The sequence below is a fragment of the Bombina bombina genome, chromosome 7, assembly GCF_027579735.1.
Source record: "Bombina bombina isolate aBomBom1 chromosome 7, aBomBom1.pri, whole genome shotgun sequence".
Lineage (NCBI taxonomy): Eukaryota > Metazoa > Chordata > Amphibia > Anura > Bombinatoridae > Bombina > Bombina bombina.
This window is the reverse complement of record NC_069505.1, coordinates 399,802,109-399,827,995: the sequence shown is the minus strand read 5'-3', so window position 1 is coordinate 399,827,995 and position 25,887 is coordinate 399,802,109. Positions and strand designations below refer to the sequence as shown.

The window sequence follows — 25,887 nt, the reverse complement described above, 5'->3', positions numbered from 1 at the left end:
CACCACTGTAAGGATGTATTTCTTCCCTGATGGGCTGGGCCGAGCTAATGGCCCCACAATGTCTACTGCCACTTGGCTAAAGGGTTCCTCAATAATGGGCAGGGGATGGAGGGGAGCTTTCATATGGTCACCTGTCTTTCCTACCTTCTGGCAAACCTCACAGGATTTACAGTATTCCTTAATATCGTCTGTAATGCCTGGCCAGAAGAAGGTTTGAGTCAAGCGGTGGGGGGTCCTTTGCTTTCCCAAGTGGCCGGCTAAGGGGATGTCATGCCCTATGTTCAGTAGGTTGGACCGAAACTTCTTCGGTACGACCAGCTGGCGTTTGGGCACCGGTCCTTTTTTCCTCTTGGAGATCCGGTAGAGGAGCTCTCCCTCCCACTGGAATCGTTAGTCTCCGGGCCCTGGGGGTCAGCACCTACTCTGTCTCGGTAAGGGGCTAGGGTCGGGACGCTCAAGGTTTCTTTGGCAAAGTCAGAGGGGGTCGCCCAGGAGAGGGTATCAGTAAGTTCGGGGTTAGTGGGGACGGGTAGTCGGGGAAAGGTAGGTGTCGGGGTGGTAGGTCTTACCTGGGTCCCCGGAGTTGGTGAAGTGGCGGGGCATCTGGCCTGCTGGCGGGTAGTCACTGGGCAGGTATCCGGAGAGGCATCCCCCACATAGGCGGACACAAGGTGGCCGAGGTCGTTTCCCAACAGGACCTCGGCAGGGATGTGGTGCATAACCCCCACTTCTACATTGCGGGAGTCGGTTTTCCAGTTCAAATGGACCCAGGCTGTAGGAATCCTGAGGACCTCACCTCCGGCTACCCCCACAGCAAGGGTGCGCCCAGTGCAACCGGAGGGGGGAACAAGGTGAGGTTGGATCAAAGAAACGGTGGCCCCCGTATCTCTCATTCCTTGAGCCGCCTGCCCGTTGACCCAGACAACTTGCCGGTGTTGTTGTCGGTTGTCTTGGTCCATTGAGCCGACATGTTGCAAGACACCCACTTCTCCTGTCCACTCAGCATAGGGGTCGGAGCTCGCTGTATGGGCACAATGGGCAGCGGCCTGATAGGTGCGGGCTTGAGGAGACCCCCACGAGGTTGAGGCAGGGTTCCTTGGCGGCTGGGCTGGGGGGTTTCGTTGTCTGGTGGGGCAATCCCGTATAATATGTCCTAGGTGTCCACACCCATAACACCCCTGGGGATGGCTGCTCATGGCCGGGTAAACAGGGGGCGGCTGGCTCTGTGGCTGCCGAAAGAACGTTGGGGTTCGAGCTGGGGCGGGTTGCTGCCCGGGGGTCTGTGGCCGCCTGGCGCCGAGCATCAACATACTGATCATCCAGGGCGGCGGCTTGGTCAGCTGTTCTGGGTCCCTTGTCTTTTACCCAGTCCCTTATCTCTGCTGGGGTGCGGTTGTAGAACTGCTCCAGGAGGATGAGTTGAACAGCTTCGTCTAGGGTGGTGATGTGGCACCCAGTAACCCAGGAGTTCAAGGATCTAGCTAAGCGGTGGGCAAACTCGGTATACGGCTGCTCCTGTTGTCTTTGTAGTCCCCTGAAGTTTAGCCAGTGAGCCTCCGGGGTAAGTCCATACCGAGCAAGGATGCGCTCCTTCACCCGGTCATAGTTGACTTGATCTTTGGAGGGGACAGTGTGGAAAGCCTCCAAGGCCCTACCGGATAGTTTCCCAATTAAGATAGTAACCCGATCGGCATTAGTGACCCCATGCATCGGGCACTGGGTCTCGAACAGCTGTAGGTAGCAGTCGATATCCTCACTCCCATCATCCTGGAAGGTTCGGAAAGCCCCGTGAGGTAGTTTCTTGGGCCGGGAAGGGGGGTTCAAGGGATCCGGCATGACCCCCCCTATAGACTTCTGAAGCTCCAACATGTGTATCTTGTTGGCGTCAGTCACTATCTAAGTAATGATCTCCTCGGGGGGTGTTAGGTCCATAGAGAGCCAGTTGCCACTGTACCTGCCGCTGTTTGTCGGATGTTGTAGTCCCTGGAGTGGAGGCTGTACTGGGCTGTCCTTCACTTTGGTCGCTGTCTAACCCACCAGCCTGTTCGCTAGCCCGATCGTCCTCCATCAGTTCGGCTACGAGCACTGCCTTTGTCTTGTTGCCGGCGACTTTCCCTCTGCAGCAATGTTCTCAATTCTTCCTTCCGGAGCCCCTGGTACTGCTCCATCCAACAAGATCTTCAGTTGGTGGTTTGGACGTTCCAGGTAGACGGAAGCATCCCACCGCTGCCAACCAATGTGACGGACTTCCCCGCTACCCCGACTGGGTAGCGCCGTCGACCGGGTCCTTCCTCTGCATGGAACAAGTGGCTATGTAGCCCAGGAAAGTGATTTCTATGTAGCCCAGGAAAGCGATTTTAGCTGGAGCTCACCCAAATAACTAGACAGACTATCCTTCAGATGAACAAGAACTGATTTTATTGAGAACACACAATCCTTTTATACACACACACATCTCATCTTGATAACACAAAGGACAATCCCACAATTTTCCCGCCATTCCCGCCCCTCCAGACAGCCCGGCACCTCCATAGGAGCCACAGTCTCACATAATCCCAATACTTAGGGGTGGCAGTTTCGGGTGATCCCGGTGGAGCGGCGGCACTTCAGGGTGTCATTTTAAAGCTCTCGGTCCCCAGATGCCACAGTCCAAAAATCAGCATGATTCGTTATTGGGGACCGGAGTTACAGTCTGTTGAAGTTATGGAGTTAGGGGTGTCCAAAACCCCCAGTTCCTAAAGGAGCTCCCCTCTGATAATTGCCACAGCTCGTCCTCCCTAGGGGCTACCAATCCCCAAAAGAGCGGAGCTCTGGGGCAAAGGGCTGCTGGAGCGACCAGGGGTAAAGTTAGCGGGTGTCCTGATGTCCTGTGGCCGACCGGGAGTTCCAGGAGCCCGGCCAGCCTAAGAGGAGTTAGGCGGGTGTCCGTTGTGAGGCGGCCGACTGGAAGTTCCAGAAGCCCGGCCAGCCTAGGAGGGTTTTCCTGGTCATACACCAAACAAAAGATTCCAGAGATTGTGGTTGCTCTGAGGAGACCAAAACCACTGAGAAACAGCTGGGGTGAAGTCTATAGGGGGGGCAAGGGTTCAGCCCCTGCAGCCCAGTATCCGTGACAGTCATGCTCTATCCAACCCATTTATATTGGATTTTGACTCAATGTCCCTTAAACTCTGCTTTGTAGCAGTGTATGCACAAGTGAATATAAACCACATTTACACTAGGAATAAGTCCAGTGGGTAAAGTCATCAGGAGAAAGTGTGAATTGATTTATAAAGCCTTAGGGTCCCATTTATCAAGCTCCGGATGGAGCTTGGGGGCTTGTGTTTCTGGTGAGCCTGCAGGCACGCCAGAAACACCAGTTATGAAGCAGCGGTCTAAAGATCGCTGCTCCATAACCTGCCCGCCTGCTCTGACCAGGCGGACAGACATACCCGCAATTCAACCCGATCGGGTTGATTGACACCACCCCTGCTGGTGGCCGATTGGCCGCAAATCTGCAGGGGCGGCTGGTGCAATGCTGAATATGGAGAGCGTACTGCTCTCCGCATTCAGCGAGGTCTGTAGGACCTGATCCGCACTGTCGGATCAGGTCCGACAGACTTTTGTTAAATAGGCCCGTGCCTCCCTATGACTGCAGGTTCTCACAAGAGGACCTGCAGTCACGATTTATCAAGCAGCTGCTTCCCTAACCCTCCTTTCCACCTCTTAGGGGGCGATTTATCAAGCGGAGGCGGACAGGGGTGCATATACACGTCGCAACTCGCCTCTGGCGGTCTGAATTCTCCTGGGGGAGCAATATTTTGCGCTTGCGTGCAATCTCGACCACGCATTGCCAATCACAAGCGGGCAGGAGCAGTCAATCTCCCCGGTCGGAAAAGACCGGGGAGATTGAATTTCGCCAAACAAGAGGTGGCGAAGAGGTTAGCAAAGCGGCGGTCTGATGACCGCTGCTGGTTAAATACAGCGTGCAGGTTCTCGTGTGAGAACCTGCAGCCGTAGGGGCTCAAAGGCTGGCAAAAGCCTTTGATAAATTGACCCCTTAGGTGGAGAATTTCAATCTTGGTTTCATCAGTCCACAGCACCTTCTTCTAAAATGAAGCTGGCTTGTCCAAATGTGCATTTGCATACCTCAAGCAACTCTGTAGCGTGTGGAGAATTTCAATCTCCCCAGTCTTGTCCGACCGAGGAGATTTACAGCTCCTGCCCGTGCGTGATTGCACGCAAGCGCAAAATAGTGCTCGTGTGCAATGCTGAATTCCGCCAGGGGCGAGCTGGGATGGACAGGGGTGAATATGTACGCCCCTGCTTGATAAAATCGAGCCCCAAGGGTTTCCTAGGACAAAAACATGATTCTATAGTGAACTATTGGTTTGAGTGGAAATGCAAATTAATTAAACGGGAGTTAAGCCAATGACAGAGCAGCAGATACATACATACCCTTTATTACCCATTCCCCACTTTTGCATAACCAACAGTTATCTTAATATACTTTTTACCTCTGATTACCTTGTTTCTAAACCTCTGCAGATAGACTTGCATTTTAGACAATTAGTGCTGACTCATAAATAACTCCACGGGAGTGAGCACAATGTTATTTATATGGCACATATGGGCTAGCACTGTTTAGCTGTTGTACAATATTTTAAAAAGCACAGAGATAAGAGACGGCCTACTGTGGCTTAGAAACAGGCAGGCGTTATAAAGTATGTAAATATAAAAGCTGGGGAATAGGTAGTAAAGGCATTATCTATATTTTTAAACAATACAAAAATCAAGTAGACTGTCCCTTCAATCACCAAATTGAAAACTGCAGCTCCAAATCTCAGAAGCATTTTGTAATGTGTTGCTCAGTTTCAATTTGTCAAAGGAAAATATTTATTTCTTTTTTTATTCACCAATTCCCCTGCACCCCAGAACAAAAAGTAACCTTATTAACCAATTACAACCCTGTCCATAAGGATGTGATAAGGAGTGTGCATTGTGGTTCAATCATATGCAGCAGAAAGGGGAATCCCTCTCATCTTAAGCTGGTTTAAAAATGATTCTGATAAGTTTAAAAAAAAAAAAAACACTTTGCAATTTGTTTATATTATCAAATTTACTTAACTCTCTTGGTATTCATTTCTTGAAGACCATACCTAGGTATGCTTTCCAACAATGGATATCAAGAGAGTGAAGCACATTTGATAACAGAAGTAAAATTAATTTTTTCCACATTGCTTGTCCCGTCTGATTCATGGATGTTTATATCTTGGTTTTCTGTCACTTTAAGAAAAATGTATTAAATAGGTTCATTAAAACAAAAAATACACACACATGTTCTAATTATTCCACAGCCGTATTCTAATTGTAATGTGCAGCAACTCTGATTATCCACTATAAAGGGACAGTGACTTGAAGCAGCAATGCCCAAGTGGGAGCTTGCTGAACACATATGGTGAGACAATGACAAGAGAAATATGTGGCGCCACCAATCCGCAGTGCATTGCTGTTCCTGAACCTACCTAGGTGCTTAAAGCAAAGTATACCAAGAGAACAAAGTTGTTTAAAATCAGATATGTTAAATGACAAAATAAATGTAAAGGGGCGATTTTATAAACAATTTACTGCAGGTAAAATAGACAATTGGACAGGAGTTAAAAGGAAAGTAAAAAAAATACAGCACACTGTCCCTTAAACACAACATGCCTGAGAAGAACCAGGGGATGGGATGGTATTACTGATACCACAGGTACACTGGTGATAAAGCTGCAGCTCAGCGTAACCGTTAAGAATCTGAAGGGCTATATCTACAGAAGATATACAGGAATCAACAACTAGGTAAAAACTTAAAGGACCACTCAATACAGTAGAATTGCATAAAGTGTCTTAAAAATGCTGCGCTATCTGAATCATAAGTTTATTTTGACAAGTGTCCCTTTAATTCCTTCTTTTTACACGTGCAAATTACTTTTGTCTTTATTTGTATGTTTTATTTAATTCCAAATATCATCCAAACTTTTCATTTACCTTCAAAGTAGAGCACAACATTTCCATGTCCCCAAGCTCTTTCTGTATGGATTGTATTGTGATATTTCTGACGTCCAGCATCTCCCGCAAGGAATCCACCAGACCCTGACATTCTCGCTTCTCTTTCTCTGGGGGGGAAAGAATCTATAATGACTATTTGGCTAAGTCAATAGGTACAACAAAGGATTGTTCTATACTACTAAAAGGCTGATCTTTAAACCTCAGAAAGAAAAAAAAAAAAGACAAAATGTTGACAATATTACATGGCACCATGTAGGGACCACCTAGTGCAAATTATTTGCCATGTATGCACCAACCATAAGCTTAGATGGCTCTGACAAAGGTACATACTAGTGGGTGCTTCTCTTCTGATTTGCGTTTGTCTTTTTTTTTTATTTAGGTAAAATAGGCGTAATAGCTTTTATGTTTATTATTTGCAACAAAATAGTTTGTTTTTTTATATCATGGTCAATGAACCTCTTCAAAAGATGCCAAAGAATTAGAGATGATAGGAATAAGGTTGAAAATAGTCTACACTGTGCATGGTTCCATTACACAAGCTTAACAGTTTCTTTCAGGGACATCAAAGTAAAAATGAAACTACTGTGATTCAGATAGAGAATGTAATTTAACCAACTTTCCAATTTATTAATAATTTAAAAAGTGCTATGCTCTCTTGATATCCTTTGTTGATGAATAAAACTAGGTAGGCACATAGGACCTCAGTAGTGTGCCCTCCTCTGACAGCAGTGTTTGCTACTTTGCATAATAGTGATACAAACATCTCAAGGGTGGAAAGTGAATAGACCTTTATAAGGTGAACAGCAATTTTCAGGGCATCTGCCCCTTCGTCAAGCTAAAAACATAGTGCACATATTGACAATATATACCAATCCCAATAAAACAAGGCCAATGGGAACACATAACATGGGCGGGTTACAGAAATGACATGTGGATCAAGCAAAAACGAAATTTATGCTTACCTGTTAAATGTATTTCTGGACACGGTGCATCCACAGATCATCATCAATTACTGTTGGGAATATCACTCCTGGCCAGCAGGAGGCGGCAAAGAGCACCACAGCAAAGCTGTTAAATATCACTCCCCTACCCACAATTCCCCAGTCATTCGACCAAAGGGAAAGGAGAGAAAGGAAGTAACAAGGTGCAGAGGTGCCTGAGGTTAATATAAAAAGAAACTGAATACAGGGGGGGCCATATATTCACCATGTCAATAAATAAATAAATTTATCAGGTAAGCATAAATTTTGTTCTCTTTCTAATGACACGGTGAGTCCATGATTCATCATCATCATCAATTACTGTTGGGAACCAATACCCAAGCCAGAGGACACAGATGATAAGGGAGGGACAAGACAGGGAACCTAAACAGAAGGCATCACTTCTTGAACCTTTCTCCCAAAAGAAGCCTCAGCCAAGGCAAAAGTATCAAATTTATAGAATTTGGAAAAAATGTGCAAAGATGACCAAGTTGCAGCCTTGCAAATCCGTTCCACAGAAGCTTCATTTTTGAAGGCCCAGGAAGAAGAAACAGCTCTTGTGGAATGAGCTACGATTTTCTCAGGCGGTTGCTGTCCAGCAGTCTCATATGCCAAGCAAATAACGCTCTTAAGCCTTGCGTTTCCCAGAAAAGCAAACAAACAATGCAGAAGACTGACTAAAGTCCTTAGTTGCCTGCAAATAAAATTTGCACAACATCCAGATTATGTAAGAAGCGTTCGTTGTGAGAAGAAGGATTAGGACACAAAGAAGGTACAATGATTTCCTGATTAATATTCTTGACCGAAACAACATTGGGCAGGAAACCAAATTTAGTACGCAGAACCACCTTATCAGAGTGAAATATAAGATAAGGGGAATCACACTGTAAAGCAGAGAGTTCAGAAACTCTCCAAGCAGAGGAAATGCCAACAAGAAACAAAACATCTTAATATCTAAAGAATGCATAGGCTCAAACGGAGCCTGTTGTAAAACTTTAAGAACAAGGTTAAGACTCCATGGAGGAGTAACAGGTTTAAACACAGGCCGAATTCTAACCAAGGCCTGACAAAACGATTGCACGTCTGGCACATTCGCCAAGCGCTTTAGAGTACCCTTTAGAGTACTTGCCAACAAACCCTTCTCCAGACCATCCTGGAGAAAGGACAAAATCCTAGGAATCCTTACTCTACTCCAAGAGTATCCTTTGGATTCACATCAATACAAGTATTTACACCAGATCTTATGGTAAATCCTGCGAGTCACAAGCTTACGAACCTGAATCAAGGTCTCAATGACCAAATTTGAAAATCCACGCTTAGATAAAACTAAGCGTTCAATCTCCAAGCAGTCAGCTTCAGAGAAACGAGATTTGGATGAAGGAAGGGACCCTAAAGAAGATGGTCCTTCCTCAGAGGCAGTCTCCAAGGTGGAAAGGATGACATTTCCACTAGGTCTGCATAACAAATCCTGCGAGGCCACGCCGGGGCTATGAGAATTACAGACACCCTCTCCAGCTTGATTCGAGCAATGACTCTTGAAAGGAGAACAAACGGAGGAAATGGGTATGCTAGACCGAAGTTCCAAGGAACTGCCAGAGCAACAATCAAATGCCTGCGGATCTCTTGACCTCAAGCCATATCTCGGAAGTTTGGCATTCTGACGAGAAGTAATGAGATCCAACTCCAGCTGCCCCCACTTGAGGGTCAAGCTAGAAAACACATCCGAATGAAGTTCCCACTCCCCGGGATGAAAAGTCTGTCTGCTAACAAAATCCGCTTCCCAATTGTCCACTCCTGGGGTCTGGATCTCAGAAAGACAGCAGTTGTGGGTCTCCGCCCACTGAATAAATCGGGCCACCTCTGTCATGGCCAAGGAACTTAGAGTTCCCCCCTGGTGGTTGATGTAGGCCACCAAGGTTATGTTGTCCGACTGGAATCAGATAAACCAGGCTAAGGCTGAGGCCAGACGAGCATTAAAGATTGCTCTCAGCTCCAAGATGTTTCTAGGCAGGACTGACTCCTCCTGGGTCCATAAGCCTTGAGCCTTCAACGAGCTCCCCAACCTAGAAAGCTGGCATCCATGGTCACAATCACCCAGGAGGGTCTGCGGAAGTACACTGGGAGAGATGATCCTGAGAAAGCCACCACGGAAGAGAGAGTCTGACGCCTGATCTAGATCTACACGCAGAGACAGGTCCGTATAGTCCCCGTTCCATTGTCTGAGCATGCATAACTGCAGAGGTCTGAGATGGAACCGAGCATACAGAATGATGTCCATGGAAGCCACCATCAGACCGATTACTTCCATACATTGAGCCACTGACGTCTGTTGAGTACTGAAGGACAAAACAAGAGTCGAAAACCTCTCTTTTTCTGACCTCCGTCAGAAAATTCTTCATTAACAGGGAGTCTATTATGGTCCCCAAAAATACGACCCTTGTAGCTGGAACCAGAGAACTTTTTTCCCCCGAGTCACCTTCCATCCGTGGGTTCGAAGAAAAGACAACAAGATCTCTGTATGAGATTCTGCTTGTTGAAAAGATGGGGCCTGAACCAGAATGTCGTCCAGATAAGGTGCCACTGCAATGCCCCAAGATTGAAGCACAGCTAAAAGAGCCTCCAGAACCTTTGAAAAAATTCTGGGAGCTGTGGCAAGGCCGAATGGAAGGGCCACGAACTGGAAATGATTGTCCAAAAATGCGAATCTCAGAAACTTGTGATGGTCCCTGTGAATGGGAACATGTAGGTATGCATCCTTTAGGTTTATGGTTGTCATGAACTGACCCTCTTGTACCAAGGGAAGAATGGAGCGTATAGTCTCCATCTTGAAGGATGGCACGCTGAGAAACTTGTTTTAGATGAGAAACATTTTAGATCTAGGATTCGTCAAAAAGTTCCCTCCTTTTTGGGAACTACGAACAGGGATTGGGTAAATCTTTTATCCAAGCCTGGAAAAAAAAAAAAAAAAAAAAAAGTCTACACCCGACAAGATCCGCTCTTGGATGGGGGGACAACCCTTCATGCTGACTTGGAATCAGCTGAAGGCTTTTCAGATTGCTTTCCCTTAATCCAGGACTGGTTGGGCTTCCAGGAAGCATTGATCTTGCTTGGAAGGAAGGGGAGGATGACTTGCCGTTAAAGTTACGAAAGGAACGAAAATTACTCTGACGTCCCTTCTGCTTATTCTTTTTATCTTGAGGAAGAAAAGAACCCTTCCCTCCAGTAATATCTGAGATAATTTCCGCCAAACCAGGTCCAAACAAGGTCTTACCCTTGTAAGGAATAGCCATGAGATTTAGAAGAAACATCCGCAGACTAGGACTTCAACCACGAGGCCCTTGCGGGCTAGGACCGCAAAACCAGAAATTTTGGCTCCCAGTTTAATAACCTGTAAGGAAGCATCTGTAATGAAGGTATTGGCTAACTTGAGAGCCTTAATCCTGTCCTGGATCTCATCAAAGGGGGTATCCGTCTGAAGAGATTCAGACAACGCATCAAACCAGTAAGCCGCAGCGCTGGTAACAGTGGCGATACACACCGCAAGTTGCCATTGTAGACCCTGGTGGGCATACACCTTTTTTAGTAAAGCCTCCAATTTTTTATCTATTGGATCTTTAAAAGAACTATCCTCTATGTAAATACTAGTTTTCTTGGCTAAAGTGGAGATCGCTCCTACCTTAGGAACCGTCTGCCACGACTCCTTAATAGAATCCGCTATAGGAAACATCTTGAAAATAGGAGATGGAGAAAAGGGAATACCAGGTCTTTCCCATTCTCGAGCAATAATCTCCGCAGCCCAGTCAGGAACCAAAAAACCTCCACCACGGAGGGAACATCAAAGTATTTGTTCAATTTACTAGACTTTTTAGGATTGACTACTATAGTTGTGTCTGAGTCATCCAAAGTAGCCAAAGCCTCCTTAAGTAATAAGCGAAGGTGTTCTAGCTTAAATCTGAAGGATACCACTTCAGCATCAGAAGAAGGAATTACACTGAGTCTGAGATTTCCCCTTCAGATGCTACCGACATGCCTTCTTCCTCAGGCTTATGGGAACACTCTGGATAGCCAGAACTTGATCAGAAACCTTACCGCCAGAACTTGATCAGAAACCTTACCGTTTCCTTAAATTTCCTTTTACGCCTTCCATGCAACATAGGGAAAGCTGACAAGGCCTTAGATACTGCAAGGGATACCTGGGAAGCAATGTCTTGTAGAGACTGAAAAGGTTGGGACGCTTGAGGAGAAATCTGCGGCATATCTGCAACAGGAGACACCTGAACAGCATTTGCCTGGGATAATGGTGGCTCATTGTCAAATATTTTAACTCTATAACTTAAAGTTCTCTCAATGCATGAGGAACAAAAAGGAACTGGGAGTTCCACTGAAGCATCAAAAACAAAACTGACAAGCAGCAACTTCACCTGGGATAATGGTTTAAAAAAGCCTCTTGGATCCATCTTATGTAATAAATAAGAATAAAGTGTAAAAATTCTTTATTTGGAAATAAAAAATAAATGTGTACTGTGTCTTTAAATAGAAGTGTGTGTTAGTGCAACAAACCAAATAGACCTCAGTCTACATATACACCTCAGTAGCTTTACTGAGGTGCCTACCTGTCCTGCAGCTCACAGAGTGACTTCCCTCACAGAAGAAACAATCCCCTTTTCAAATACAGAGAGGTTACAGAGCCCTAACTGCCGGAAAAAAACAGCTTACAACAGTAAAAACTACTATAACACACTGAGCCACCATAAATCACCTCACAGTCTCAATGCCCAAACTGCCTAAAAAAAAAACAAACAAACATGAAGGTTTAATAAAGTCCCATATTAAATAAGACAGCTTTTAGCTGTAACAAGTGGCAGCAATCTTCTTGCAAAAGAAAATTAAAATGGCACTTACCTGAAAGTGCTGTCCGGCAGCAGGACAGCTCACCTGGTTTGAGAGGGTGCAGCACCTCACATGGACCTGTGAAGAGAGGAAAACTGAGTAAACCTACTCAGGTTTTCTAGTTAGGGCAGCAGATTCTTGAGAAAACGCAGTGAGGATTGTACCTCACAAGTTCTCAAGTGCACAAAAGCCACAACTCCTCTACTAAAGAGACTGATGTGAACTAGGCTAGACCCCAGAAAAGAACAGAATAAGCTTACTCTGCTAAAAAAAAAATCTTAATAATAAAACCATGGTGAACAGGATGTACAAAGTCTATACACTTCTATTAAACACGAAACAGGAATTTCTGTTAGAAGAAAAACATTAATGGTGAACAGGAGGTATAACCAAGGTCGATCTAATTTCATTGAGGATCTCTTAAGTTTAATTCTCTATTGGAATTATTTTATATTTCAGGACAGTTGGTATGTCCAGACCAAGGGGACGGCAATGGGCTCCAACGTTACCCCATCATACGCCAACCTCTTCATGTGTGAATTTGAGGAAAGTATAGTCTATAAAAATGAATTGTTTAAACAATATGGAGCCACTTGGTGGAGATATATAGACAATATATTTGGCGTATGGTGGGGCAGCGTTGAGTCCCATGTTCAATTTGTAGGTGAGCTGAACTCAGAAGTGAGAGATCTTTCTTTCACTGTGAACTACAGTGAGGAGAGTATACCCTTTTTGGACACATTGGTACTGAAGAAAGGCCATCATTTAGAATTTGATCTTTATAAAAAAAAAAAAAGAGAGATACTGATAAAAACAGTTTACTCAAATATAAGCTTCCACCCCAGATCACTAGTTAACTCACTTCCCAAGAACCAGTTTCTCAGGGTCAAAAGGATAGTGGATGACAAAGATAGACAAAAGGTGAGATTTGGGGAAATTACAAAAAAAAAAAATTCATAGTTACCCTAAAAAAACTTTTAGATGACACCATGGAGACATTAGAAGACACTTAAAATAAGAAATCCAATGGGATGGACAATAGGTTAGTGTTTGTAAGCCAATATAGTCCCCTTAGTAACAAAATATCTAATTTAATCCGATAAAAAATGGCATATCCTCAAACAATGTAATGTTTACATTAAACAGTTCCAGGAACCGCTTCTTATGGCCCACAAGAGGGTAAAAAGTTTGAGGGACCACTTAATACATACAGATATAGGGGCAGGCAAAACGAAATAGACAACTATTGCTAGGTAAAAAGAATATGGGCACTTTCCCATGTCTCAACTGTATGCGCTGTAATTCAGTCATCAGAGGGGCCATTTCCACCACCCACAAAGGAGGGAGCGCCTTTTAAAGCAGAAGGAGATGTGGTGGGTGCACAAACTGGAAACACTTACACCTAAGGGGCTTAATAGAGATTATGATCTATCTTGTTTCTTCTAATGTCTTAGTAGGGAATAAATGAGATTGTCATTTACCACATCTAAGAATATGAGTTTGTAATTCTATTAAAATCCCAATATGTTTATATATGTAAGCTTTTTTAACTTATTATATAGTAGGTGTTGATAACCTGTTTTCTATAATATACTCATTTCCTTTTTTGTATACATAAATTTGATATAGGTGTATGTTGGCAATTGGCCACTAGAGGGAGCCCACCTCCCAATTAGTAGGATGATGGCGCCAAAATAAGGGTATTTAAATGTGAATTAGGCCACTGTAAACTATCAAGCATGAATAAGGGGCTGTGACCCCGAAACGTCGCTATAACTCTGTCATTAAACCTTTAAGTGCTGAAGACCATATTTTGTGTCACTGCAATAGCGTCATTAAGGGAAGAGGCATTTTCCACCCCTACACTGGTTGTAAATTTAAAATACAGGGTTTCTATACTTGTAATTCATCCTATGTGGTGTATGCCCTTAAGTGCCTATCTGGGCTTTTATATATAGGTGAGACCACCCAAAGAGTTAGGGACCGCATTGGACAACACAAATCAAATATTAGAAACCCAGGGCTAAAAGATTTACCAGTGCCGGCACATTTTTTACAAATGGGCCACCAGGTGAGCTAATTGTGCTTTATGGTGCTAGATCAGGCTAAGAGAAAACCTAGTGGGGGTGATAGACAGAGGGACCTTCTTTATAAAGGAGGCCAAATGGATATGGAAGTTGGATACATTATATCCCAAAGGCATGCATAGAGATTTTGATCTTAATCCCCTGCTGTAGATTATTTGAAATTCATTATGCTGACATCTATACTATTAATGTGACATTTACACTATTAATTTGGTTGTGATATGTATAGTTGCTGTGATACATGCTTCCCCCTCAGTTTGTTTTTAATCTTGGTCCTTTGTGCTACACTAAAAGGGCAACAAAAGGGTTCATATGTTTTGCTTGATCCACATGTGATTTCTGTAACCCCGCCCATGTGATGTGTTCCCATTGGTGCTTGTTTTATTGGGATCGGTATATATTGTCAATATGTGCACCATGTTTTTAGCTTGACAAAGGGGCAGGTCCCCCGAAACGTTGCTGTTCACCTAATAAAGGTCTATTCACTTTCCAGCCTTGAGTGTGCAGTTTTTCTTTGAAATTTTGATACCTTGGAGCAAGGGGTTATGCTCTGAACTTGCCTGCACCCACCCTGAAGCCTGCTTAATTTATCAGGTGTGCTAGTTCAACTCTGCTGTTTATATTGATACAAACATTGTTGCAAACACTGCTACCAGTGCTAAAGACACGGGCACATTTATGAGGTCTTTTGAGCCCACCTAGGTTTACTCTTCATGAAAATATATCAATACAACAAAGTACATTTTATAACATAAATAAATTAGAAATGTTCCTAGACCCGGACAATTTTCAATTTTACTGTACTTTCAATCTAGAAAGGGTTTTGTCAAAATGCTGCTTCATTATTATTATACTTTATTTATAAAGCGCCAACAAATTCTGCAGTGCTGTCCATCCGTACAAAAGATAAAAGTACAATGATGATACAATATTTTGAAAGACAGAACAAATGTTATCAGACAAATACAGGAGGAGTTGGGGGTCCTATTTCCGTAGGAACTTACAATCTAGAAGGGTATGAGGGTTAGAACCAAACAGAAAGTGAGGACTACAAGGGTGAGAATGGTGTTAGTACAGAGTTAGATGAGGGCAAATATTAGGTTAGTGGAATTTGTTATTGAGTTGGGTGGTAGGTTCCCAGAACAAAAATGTCTTTAGGGAGCGTTTAAAGGATGACAGATTAGGTGAAAGTCTGACAGCGCGAGAAAGTGCGTTCCAGAGGGTCAGTGCCGAACGAGAGAAGTCCTGCAGACTGGCATGGAAGGAGATGATGGTAAAAGATGCCAGGAGCAGGTCATTGTTGTAGGGCACGAGCTGGAGTATATTTGTTGATTAGTGAGGAGAGATAGAGATATGAATGTGTGTTGGGGGGGGGGGAAGTTTTGCCAAAATATTTAATAAAAGCTAATAAATTGTACAGCTGTTTACTCACCTTTTGTTATAAGCAATGCTTGTATTCTGTCTACTTCGTTCTGCGATTCGGGAAAAGGGAATAAAAAAAGAAAAATATATATATAGTTTAACACTTTTAAAATAGTGAAATGTTAGGCTTTTTTTGCAGAGTAACAACCACACACTGTACAGTGATATTTTCATACAACAATTAAAACTAGCTCATGGCATTGGTCATAACGGGATGGGAAACAATTCAAAAACATGTAAACCTCTGGTATAACATGATCTGTAATTCCTAACATGTTATTCCTTTCTCTCAAATACATGTAATGGCTGGTGTGTTTAATTATGTAACTTACACACACTCATTCTCTTGGAATCTTTATTTGAAAAAGGCAGGAATGTAAGCTTAGGAGTAGACCTATTTTTGGTTTAGCACCTAGATAGCACTTGCTAATTGGTGGTTAAATGTGGCACTAACCAGGGAGCTGAACCAAAAATGGGCCGGCTTAAATAAAGATAGCAAGAGAATGGGGAAAAAAAAAATAGGAGTAACTTAGAAAGTTGCTTAAAATTGCTGCTCTAAAAAAGAAAAAAAAAATGTTTTTACTATCCCTTTAACACATTCGTATCTTTTACTAAAAGCATTTTATTAATACAAGTATATTGCAAAAAACACCTATACAAAATTGAAATGCACATTTTGAAGGACCATTAAATACAGCAGAATTAAATAATCAAGACATGCATAATAAAAAGACAATGCACAAGCACAGTCTGAATGACTTTTTTTTCTACTAAATTTCAAAGTTTGTTCTATTTTCATTCCTCCTACGTCATGTGACAGTCATCAGCCAATCACAAAATGCGTGTCTGTATGTATGTACTGTGAACTTTTGCACATGTTCAGCAGGAGCCGGTGTCTTGGGAAGTGCATGTATAAAAAGATGGTGTGCTTTATCAGAATCATGAAAAGTTTGTTTTTTAATTTAGTGTCCCTTTAATTTTCAACATTAATCATGGGGCATTATAATTACACAGCTATGATTTGTTTCAGTGTTTGGATTTCTTTCTTGTATGATTTGCAAAGGTCACATTAAGATGATCACATTTGAGCAACTATATTAGCATCTGTGCACAGTCATGTATATATGCACCGTGTACATAATAAAGTGCATGCTACATTTGTCTGATTATTTTATATGGGAAAGGAAGCCTCAGTACCTTCAGTGAATCTGCATCAAGTGAGGTATCCAATTCTTGTCCACTGTCAAAGAACAGTTTGTTGATGATGTGCCTGTTACTGACCTGGGTAGTAGCAAACAATATAATTAGACAGAATAAATCCACAAACAGTACCGCACCTGAACCAAATCCGCACCAGGTAGGTGTGAGACTGGAGTAACGGCTTTAACTCCAAAAGTGCATCAAATCCTTAGCACCTTTAAAAGTCCATAATTTATTTCAGCATATTAAAAAGTACAGATGGATATGCAATGTTTCGGGCTTGCAGGCCCTTAATCATGCATCCTTAAGGGCTTGGGAGCCTGAAACGTTTCACATCCATCCGTACTTTTTAATGTAGACTTAACATAAATTAGATAGAAACAAAGAACAATCATATGAAAACACATTTAAAAAAAAGTTAGTCCAATGACAGGCATGAAGATAATTTTGAGATATTGATTACCGACTTCTGGAAAGAACATTTAAAGAAATGTAATTATTGAGCAATTGTACAGAATTACCTGGATCCTACATTGTGGACAAGTCCGACTTGGCGCAGTGTGAAACCACTGGAGCAAACTGAGGGGACAAAGAGGACACACAATATATTTGATGCAGGGTATGCGAGTGACGTTTCATGCATTTATTTGCAATATAAGATGTTTTTTATGATAAATGAGTTACTCCATTTTAAATGTTTGTAATGTGGTGTCAAAGAAGGAAAACAGCTATTTCATATACACAAAATAAATCTAAAGGAGCAATTTCTCATACATTTTATACTATACTAATGCATACCTCACCAGCTTTGACAAAGTGTGCAGTCATACTATAAAATCTCACAGATTATGGGGGAAATTTTTATTTGGTATTCTAGCAGAATTGATCCCATTGATGATGATGATGATGATGTTAAAGGGTCATTGTAGTACTTTGAGAGAGAATAGGCATATATATATATATATTCGACTGGCATGACATACATTCTACATGATTTGCCACTATAGTAAAAGCCTATAAAAAGTACAGCTGAAACAACTTAATGTGAGTTTGTTTGTGTCCCAATGGTACAGTGCAATTCACCAATTTGGGGGGGAAGAGGTCTGTGGTACAGTGCAGGTTAACAGTTATGGGGATATAGGGTACAGTGCAGGTCACTAGTTATGGGATAAGATGTACAGCTGTGGTATAGGGTAAAGTGTAAAGTGTAAGTCACTAGTTATGGGATAAGGTGTACAGCTGTGTTATAGGGTATAGTGTAGGTCACTAGTTATGGGATAAGGTGTACAGCTATGTTATAGGGTATAGTGTAGTTCCCAAGTTATGGGATAAGGTGTACAGCTGTGTTATAGGGTGTCACGGATGCCGCGCTGCAGGGTTTAAGCTCCTACCTCCTACCCTCCTCATATCTCAGCGGCTTTGGGCTCCTCAGAGTAACCATGATCTCCCAGAGCTCTTGTTTCCCTTGTTTTGTCATGTGATTTTGATCTTAAAAGAGCTAGTCTCTGACCAACCCATCGCTCTCAGGCCGGCCAGGCCCCTGGAACTACCGGACAGCTGCCGCACCCTCCGGGGCACTTTACCTCCAGCCGCTTCAAAGGCCCCTTGCCCCAGAGCTCCGCTCTCTAGGGGATTGGTACCCTGTAGGGAGGGCAAGAGGTGGGCCAATTGCAGGAGGTGGGTTCCATTGGGAACTGGGGTTTCCGAGCCTTATTCAACAGACCGCCCTTCAGCTGGCTGCCCCCATGGAACCGCCGGCCGCATCAGCTTGGATACCCGACCCTTTTCATTCCAGGTTGCTCCAGCGGTCCTTTGTCCCAGAGCTTCGCTCTTTGAGAAATTACTACCTCTGAGGAAGGACCCGATGTGGGGTGATTTACAGGGGTGAGCTCTCTCAGAAATCGGGGGTTTCTGACCCCCTCCCCCCCTCATTATTCCCCTTTTACAATGGCCTGCCCGGTATTCGTTGGATCAGCTAAAACTCCAACCCCCAGCCATGGATCAAGGCCCTTTTTGGACCAAAGTATCTGGGGGCCAGGGACATCCTGGAAGGGCCACCGCTCCCCCGGGATCACCCCGAATACCCCATCCTTGTACCGCTGGACACTGGGGAACAATGGACACAATGGACACAATGGAGGCGCCAGCCTGTCTGGAGGGGCGGGAATGGTGGGAGATGTGAGGGTCACATAAGGCTTGTTCTCAAAATCAGTTTGTGTATAAATGCTGTGTGTTTTCCCTAATAAAATGTTCTTTTGTTCATCTGAATACTAGTCTGTCTAGTTATTTGGGTGACCCTTTGCCAAGATCGTTTTCTCCGCTACATAGCGGCTGGAAGGATCCATTGGTGGAGCTACCCAGTCGGGGTAGCCGGAGATCTGTCACATTGGTGGCAGCAGTGGGATGTTTCCATCTACCTGGAACCTCCAAACCACCATCTAAAGACACTTTCGGATGGAGCGGTACTCTGCGCTCCAGAAGGTTGAGCTGAAGGTTTTGTTGGAGGCTAGAGGGAAAATTGCCAGCAACAAAACCTAAGAAGCCATCATAACCAAGCTAATGGAGGGTGATCGGTCTGCGACCGAGGCAGTGGTCGGCCCAGCACAGCGTCCACCCCGGGGACTTCCTTGTCCGTTGTCCAATGGGAAATCGAGTATGATACCAGACCATCCGAGGAGGTCACCCAACTCAAGCTCCGCTGGTCTCTCCCCAGCAGGTTCCCCGTCCCCCAAAGTTACCGTATGGGGCTTTCCGAGTCTTCAAGGAAGAAGAGGAGGACATTAAAAGCTTTTTACAAGTCTTTGAAACCCAGTGTGAGTTGCAAGAAGTTGCCAAGACCAACTGGGTTTCCATTCTGCTCTGCAAGTTGTCCAGCCGAGCCTTCGATGCTTTCCACACAGTCCCTCCTGGGGACCAAAGGGACTATAATAAGGTCAAGGAGCGCATCCCGGCCTGATATGGCCACACACCGGAGGCACACAGGCAGAAATTCCGGGAGCTTAACAGACAAGTGGGGCAGTCTTCCACGGAGTGGACTCACCGGTTCACCCAAGCCTTGGACTCTTGGTTCACCGGCGCAAGGTCACCACCCTGGCTGAAGCCTCACAGCTAATCCTACTGGAACACTTTTATAACTCTGTCTGGGTGGAAGTTAAAGAGTGGGTCAGCGATCGGCGACCCAAAACAGCCGATCAAGCAGCTATTCTGGCAAATCAATATACCGATGCAGCCCGTCTCGGTGGCTCCTCGGCTGCCCCAGACCCAGTCGCCCTCGGTATCAGCCTTTGTGTGGGATACACCCCTGGAGATTTGCCCAGTGACTACCCGCCAGCAAGCTAGACGTTTAGCCACTACGTCTCACCAGGGGACCCAGGTAAGACAGCCCGCTCTGACTCCTACCAGACAGCCCGTCCCGACTTTCCCTTTACTCCGACCTCCAGCTCAAACTACTACCCTTCCCCCCTGACCTAACTCCCTGGGCGTTCCCTTCCAACTTTGCCCAGGAGACCCTGAGCGACCCGAACCTAGTCTCATACCGAGACCGAGTATGTGCCGACCCCCAGGGCCCCGGAGCCGAACGTTTTCAGTGGGAGGGAGGGCTCCTGTACCGGATCTCCAAGAGGAATAAAAGGCCAGTGCCCAAACAGTTTCAGTTTGACCTGCTGCAAATAGGTCATGATATCCCTCTAGCGGGACACCTAGGAAAGTCCAGGACCCACCACCGCATAACCCAGACCTTCTTCTGGCCTAGAATAATAGCCGAAATTAAAGAATACTGTAGCATGTGTGTGGTATGCCAGAAAGTAGGAAAGACAGGCGACCACACTAAGGCCCCCCTTCATCCACTCCCCATTATTGACGAACCCTTTAGTAGGGTTGCTGTAGACATAGTGGGTCCCATAGCCCAACTCAGTCCCCCAAACCCAGAGGCAATCCTTCTGGCTAATATCCAGGTGGAGAGAGTGGCAGATGCTATGTTCCGAATATTCACCAGGGTGGGCTTCCCTCAGGAAGTAATCTCCGACCAGGGAACCCAGTTCACTGTGGAGATTACCAGACAATTATGGAAACTATGTGGGATCAAGCCCCTGCACAGCACTCCATACCACCCCCAGACCAATGGTTTATGTGAGAGGTTTAACAGGATCTTGAAGCAGTTGCTTCGGACATTCTCCGCCACTCACAAGGACTGGGAAAGATTCCTGCCGCACCTCCTCTTTACATACAGAGAGGTGCCCCAGGAATCCACAGGGTTCTTACCCTTTGAACTAGTATATGGCAGGAAGATACAGGGGGCCCTTAGACCTAGTTAGGAGCCACTGGGAGGGAGTCACGGGGGAGGAGGGACCCTCCGTCACGGAGTACGTCCTCCAACTCCAAGACCGACTGAAGGACCTCGCCGACCAGGTGCGGGAGAACCTCCAGGTCGCTCAGCGCCGGCAGAAATGGTGGTACGACAGAAGTGCTTGTACCTGAACCTTAGCAGTAGGGCAGAAGGTACTAGCCTTGAAGCCTGTCAAAATGGATAAACTACAGACTTCCTGGCAAGGACCCTCCCAGGTGGTGGAACAGCTAAATTACACCACATACCTGGTAGCCAAATGTTCAGATGACCGCGTCCGTCGGACCTTTCATGTTAACATGCTAAAGGCATATTTAGAGGGCCCAGAATGTGTCCGCTATCTGTGCTCTGGAAGTCTCAGAGCCTCCCCATACCGGAGTTCCCCGGACCCAATGAGACTCCCCAAGGAGTAGCCAACATAACCCTAGACAAAAGATATGGGGCAGAACAGAATGGGCAGGTGAGGCAGCTGCTAGAAGACCGACAAGAGATGTTGTTTAATGTCCCAGGGTACACCACAGCAGCCCTACACCGAGTGGAGACCACGGGACAGGCCCCCTTGCGACAAGTCGCTTATCAGGTCACAGGGGCCATTCGGGACAGTATGCACTGGGAGCTCCAGCGAATGTTGGACCTAGGTGTTGTTGAACTGTCTAACAGTCCCTGGGCCTCCCCGGTAGTGCGGGTGCCCAAAAAAGATGGGACTACCCGGTTCTGCATTGACTACCGCAAGCTCAATGACAGAACCACCACTGACACCTACCCCACGCCTGTTGGACAGAATCGCCCGGGGCAATTTCCTGACCACCCCCCACCTCTGTAAGGGGTACTGGCAGATTCCCTTAGCCCTTGAATGGGTCCCCAAGTCCGCCTTCATCACCTCCTTCAGCCTCTACCAGTTTAAGGTCATGCCGCTTGGGATGAAGAACGCTCCAGCCAACTTCCAAAGCATGGTAGATCACCTGCTAGATGGCCTCCAGGACTATGCCTGTGCATACCTGTAAAACATTGCCATCTATAGCGACACCTGGGAGGAACACTTGGTCCACCTAGGCGTCGTTCTAGATCGCCTCAGAGCCGCCAGTTTAACCCTGAAGTCCGACAAATGCACCATAGGACGCTTGGAGGTCAAGTACCTGGGCCACTGAGTGGGCTGTTGGAAACCGCGGCCGGAGCCTGCTAAGGTTGAGGCAGTGGAAAACTGTCCCACCCCCAGGACCAAGACGCAAGTGCTAGCTTTCCTAGGGACCGCCGGATACAACCGGAGGTTTGTCCCCACTACAGTTCCCTGGTCAAACCTCTGACCGACCTAACCAGTAAAAGTTTACCCCGACAATTCCTGTGGTCCCCTGAATGTGAGAATGCCTTCCAGAGCCTCAAGTCTGCCTTGAGCTGCCCAGCTCAATGATTTAAGGCCATACAGATGCCACCATGTTCGGGTTGGGAACAGTCTTAAGTCAGATAGACTGAGGACAAGACCACCCCGTAGCCTGTATTAGCTGGAATCTGTTTCCCAGAGAGGTAGGCTATGCGGCGTTGGAGAAGGAATGTCTGGCTCTGGTATGGGCCCTGAAGAAGCTACAGCCCTACTTGTATGGGAGACCTTTCACCATCCTCACATCTCACAACCCCCTTTGACTGGCTTAACAGAATTTCGGGGGACAATGGAAGATTGTTGCGGTTGAGTTTAGCCCTGCAGCCCTTTAATTTTGACATTCAGTACAGGCCTGGAAAAAGCAATGGAAACGCTGATGGACTTTCCCAGCAAACTGAAGTGGCACAGCTCCTAGGACAGCCCCAGGCCGACCTGTGTGTAGATCTAGCAGGGTCTGACGAACTGGAATGAGGGAGCTGTCACTGATGTCAGGCTGCAGGGGTTAAGCTCATACCCCTACCCCCTCTTATATCTCAGCGATTTTGGGCTCCTCAGAGAAACTGATCTCCCAGAGCTCTTGTTTCCCTTGTTTTGCCATGTGAATCTGATCTTGAAAGAGCTGATCTCTGACCGACCCATCGCTCTCAGGCAGGCTGGGCCCCTGGAACTATCAACCAGCCGCTGCACCCAGCACCCTCCGGGACACTTTACCTCTGGCCGCTTCAAAGGTCCCTTGCCCCAGAGCACCGCTCTCTTGAGGATTGGTACCCTGTGGGGAGGACAAGAGGTGGGCCAATTGCCAGAGGTGGACTCCATTGGGAACTGGGGTTTCCGAGCCCTATTCATCAGGCCGCCCTTTGGCTGGCTGCCCCCATGGAACCGCCAGCCGCATCAGCTCGGATCCCCGGCCCCCTTCATCCCAGGTCGCTCCAGCGGTCCTTTGTCCCAGAGCTCCGCTCTTTGGGAATTACTACCTCTGGGTAAGGACCAGAGGTGGGGTGATTTACAGGGGTGAGCTCTCAGAAACCCGGGGTTTCGGACCCCCCTCATTACCCCCCCTTTTACAAATGCCCAGTATACGTTGAATCAGCCATAATTCCGACCCCCATCCATGGATCAAGGTGCTTTTTGGACCGAAGTAGCTGGGGGCCAGGGGCTTTCCAACGACACCCTGGAAGGGCCGCCGCTCCCCAGGGATCACCCAGAATACCCCATCCTTGTACCGCTGGACACTGGGGAACAATGGACACTGGGGAACAATGGACACTGGGGAACAATGGACACAATGGAGGCGCCAGCCTGTCTGGAGGGGCGGGAATGGCGAGAGATGTGAGGGTCAGATAAGGCTTGTTATCAAGATCAGTTTGTATATAAATGTTGTGTGTTTACCCTAATAAAATGTTCTTTTTTGTTGAATACTAGTCTGTCTAGTTATTTGAGTGGGGCTTTGCTAAGATAGCTTTCTCCGCTACATAACGGCTGGTTCCAGGTGCTGGAAGAATCCTTTGGCGGAGCTACCCAGTAGGGGTAGCCGGAGATCCCTCACATAGGGTACAGTATAGGTCACTAGTTATGGGATAAGGTATACAGCTGTGGTATAGAGTAGAGTGTAGGTCGCTTGTTATGAGATAAGGTGTACAGTTGTGTTATAGGGTAGAGTACAGGTCACTAGTTATGGGATAAGATGAACAGCTGTGTTATAGTGTACACTGTAGGTCACTAGTTATGGGATAAGGTGTACAGCTATGTTGTAGGGTACACTGTAGGTCACTAGTTATGGTACAAGGTGTACAGCTATGTTATAGAGTACAGTGTAGGTCACTAGTTATGGGATAAGGTGTACAGCTATGTTATATAGTACAGTGTAGGTCACAAGTTATGGGATAAGGTGTACAACTGTGGTATAAGGAATAGTGTAGGTCACTAGTTATGGGATAAGGTGTACAGCTGTGTTATAGGGTACAGTGCAGGTCACTAGTTATGGGATAAGGTGTACAGTTGTGTTATAGAGTACAGTGTAGGTCACTAGTTATGGGATAAGGTGTACAGTTGTGGTATAGAGTAGAGTGCAGGTCACTAGTTATGGGATAAGGTGTACAGTTACGGTATAGAGTAGAGTGCAAGTCACTAGTTATGGGATAAGGTGCACAGCTGTGTTATAGGGTACAGTGTAGGTCACTAGTTATGGGATAAGATGTACAGCTGTGTTATAGAGTACAGTATAGGTCACAAGTTATGGGATAAGGTGTACAGCTATGTTATAGAGTACAGTATAGGTCACTAAATATGGGATAAGGTGTACAGCTATGTTATAGGGTATAGTGTAGTTCCCAAGTATTGGGATAAGGTGTACAGCTATGTTATAGAGTACAGTATAGGTCACTAGTTATGGGATAAGGTGTACAGCTGTGTTATAGAGTACAGTGTAGGTAACTAGTTATGGGATAAGGTGTACAGCTATGTTAGAGGGTATAGTGTAGTTCCCAAGTATTGGTTTTTAAGGTGTACAGCTATGTTATAGAGTACAGTATAGGTCACTAGTTATGGGATAAGGTGTACAGCTGTGTTATAGAGAAGAGTGCAGGTCACCAGCGATTAGATACAACAGTATGATTAGCAGCGCCTCACCATGCATAATGGAATGTATGCCCGCAGTGTATAGCTGCCACATCACGAGTATTGTCGAAGAAGTCCGCGCAGATGGTGCAGTGCGCCCTAATGGGCATGTTTGTCTATTGGTCCCCAACAGGGGCTAACGGTAGCACAGAGCACTTTTGGTTTTACCGCGGTCAAGAATCCAGCGAATGACGTCACGAGTACGTGCGTCCATATTGGTTAACGTCATCAGGTTTTCCCGAGCAGCCTACGCCATGATTGTGAAGGGCAGTATAGGTCTATCAGTGCCAGTACTATAGCTCAGTATGTTACTGTACAGTGTGAGGGCAACATGCAGGTAACAAGTTAGCTCTTGGTAGACACGGTGTTAATGTGCATAAAGAATGTCATTGTTTTAAAGGATGCAAAGCGAATTCTAGATAAATATATGCGTGTCTTGCTATGATATTGTACAAAAGACTTGTAAACATACTGTGAATTGTATCAGAAGCTACTAACTAAACGGACCATTTCATACCTCACACGTTTGTGACTGAAAATGAGGGACACAGAGGAGCGTCTGCAATTTGTTATATAAAATGCTCCTTGTCATTAAAAATAATGATAAAATAAATCATTTTAATTCTAATAGTATGTAATCACAGGGGCTGGCATTTTAAAGTGAAATTAAACTTTTTTTGTAATTCAAAAAGATTCTAAACATTTAAAAAGTTAATTATTTCTATTATCAAATATAATTAGTACTTTTGGTACCCTTTGTTAAACAGTATGCAGGTAGGCTCAGGAGTGACCGTGGTAAAGTTGGTTTGATGTTCGATATTTGACAGATTTTCAAACATTAAAAGCTCAATAGCACCTCAACGATAACAGCTAGAAACCTTGTGTTAGTCTAGTTTTGAAAGAAAAAATGTGTACAACACTGCACAGGTCTTGTTTTCCTGACTC

The 25,887-nt window shown here is 45.3% G+C and overlaps 1 protein-coding gene across 1 annotated transcript in view; it reads right to left on the bottom strand.

The window, feature by feature from the left end:
- TRAIP (TRAF interacting protein) overlaps window positions 1-25,114 on the bottom strand; it is a 108,071-nt gene extending 82,957 nt beyond the window's left edge. Inside the window, exons 1-5 of the mRNA XM_053721163.1 lie at window positions 24,955-25,114; window positions 17,131-17,188; window positions 16,607-16,690; window positions 15,420-15,459; window positions 6,010-6,137 (exon numbers count right to left, since the gene is read on the bottom strand). Of these exons, the coding sequence (XP_053577138.1) occupies window positions 6,010-6,137; window positions 15,420-15,459; window positions 16,607-16,690; window positions 17,131-17,188; window positions 24,955-25,052 (408 nt within the window). The 5' untranslated portion in view covers window positions 25,053-25,114. The remainder of the gene's footprint in view (window positions 1-6,009; window positions 6,138-15,419; window positions 15,460-16,606; window positions 16,691-17,130; window positions 17,189-24,954) is intronic.
- Window positions 25,115-25,887: the final 773 nt, after the last annotated feature.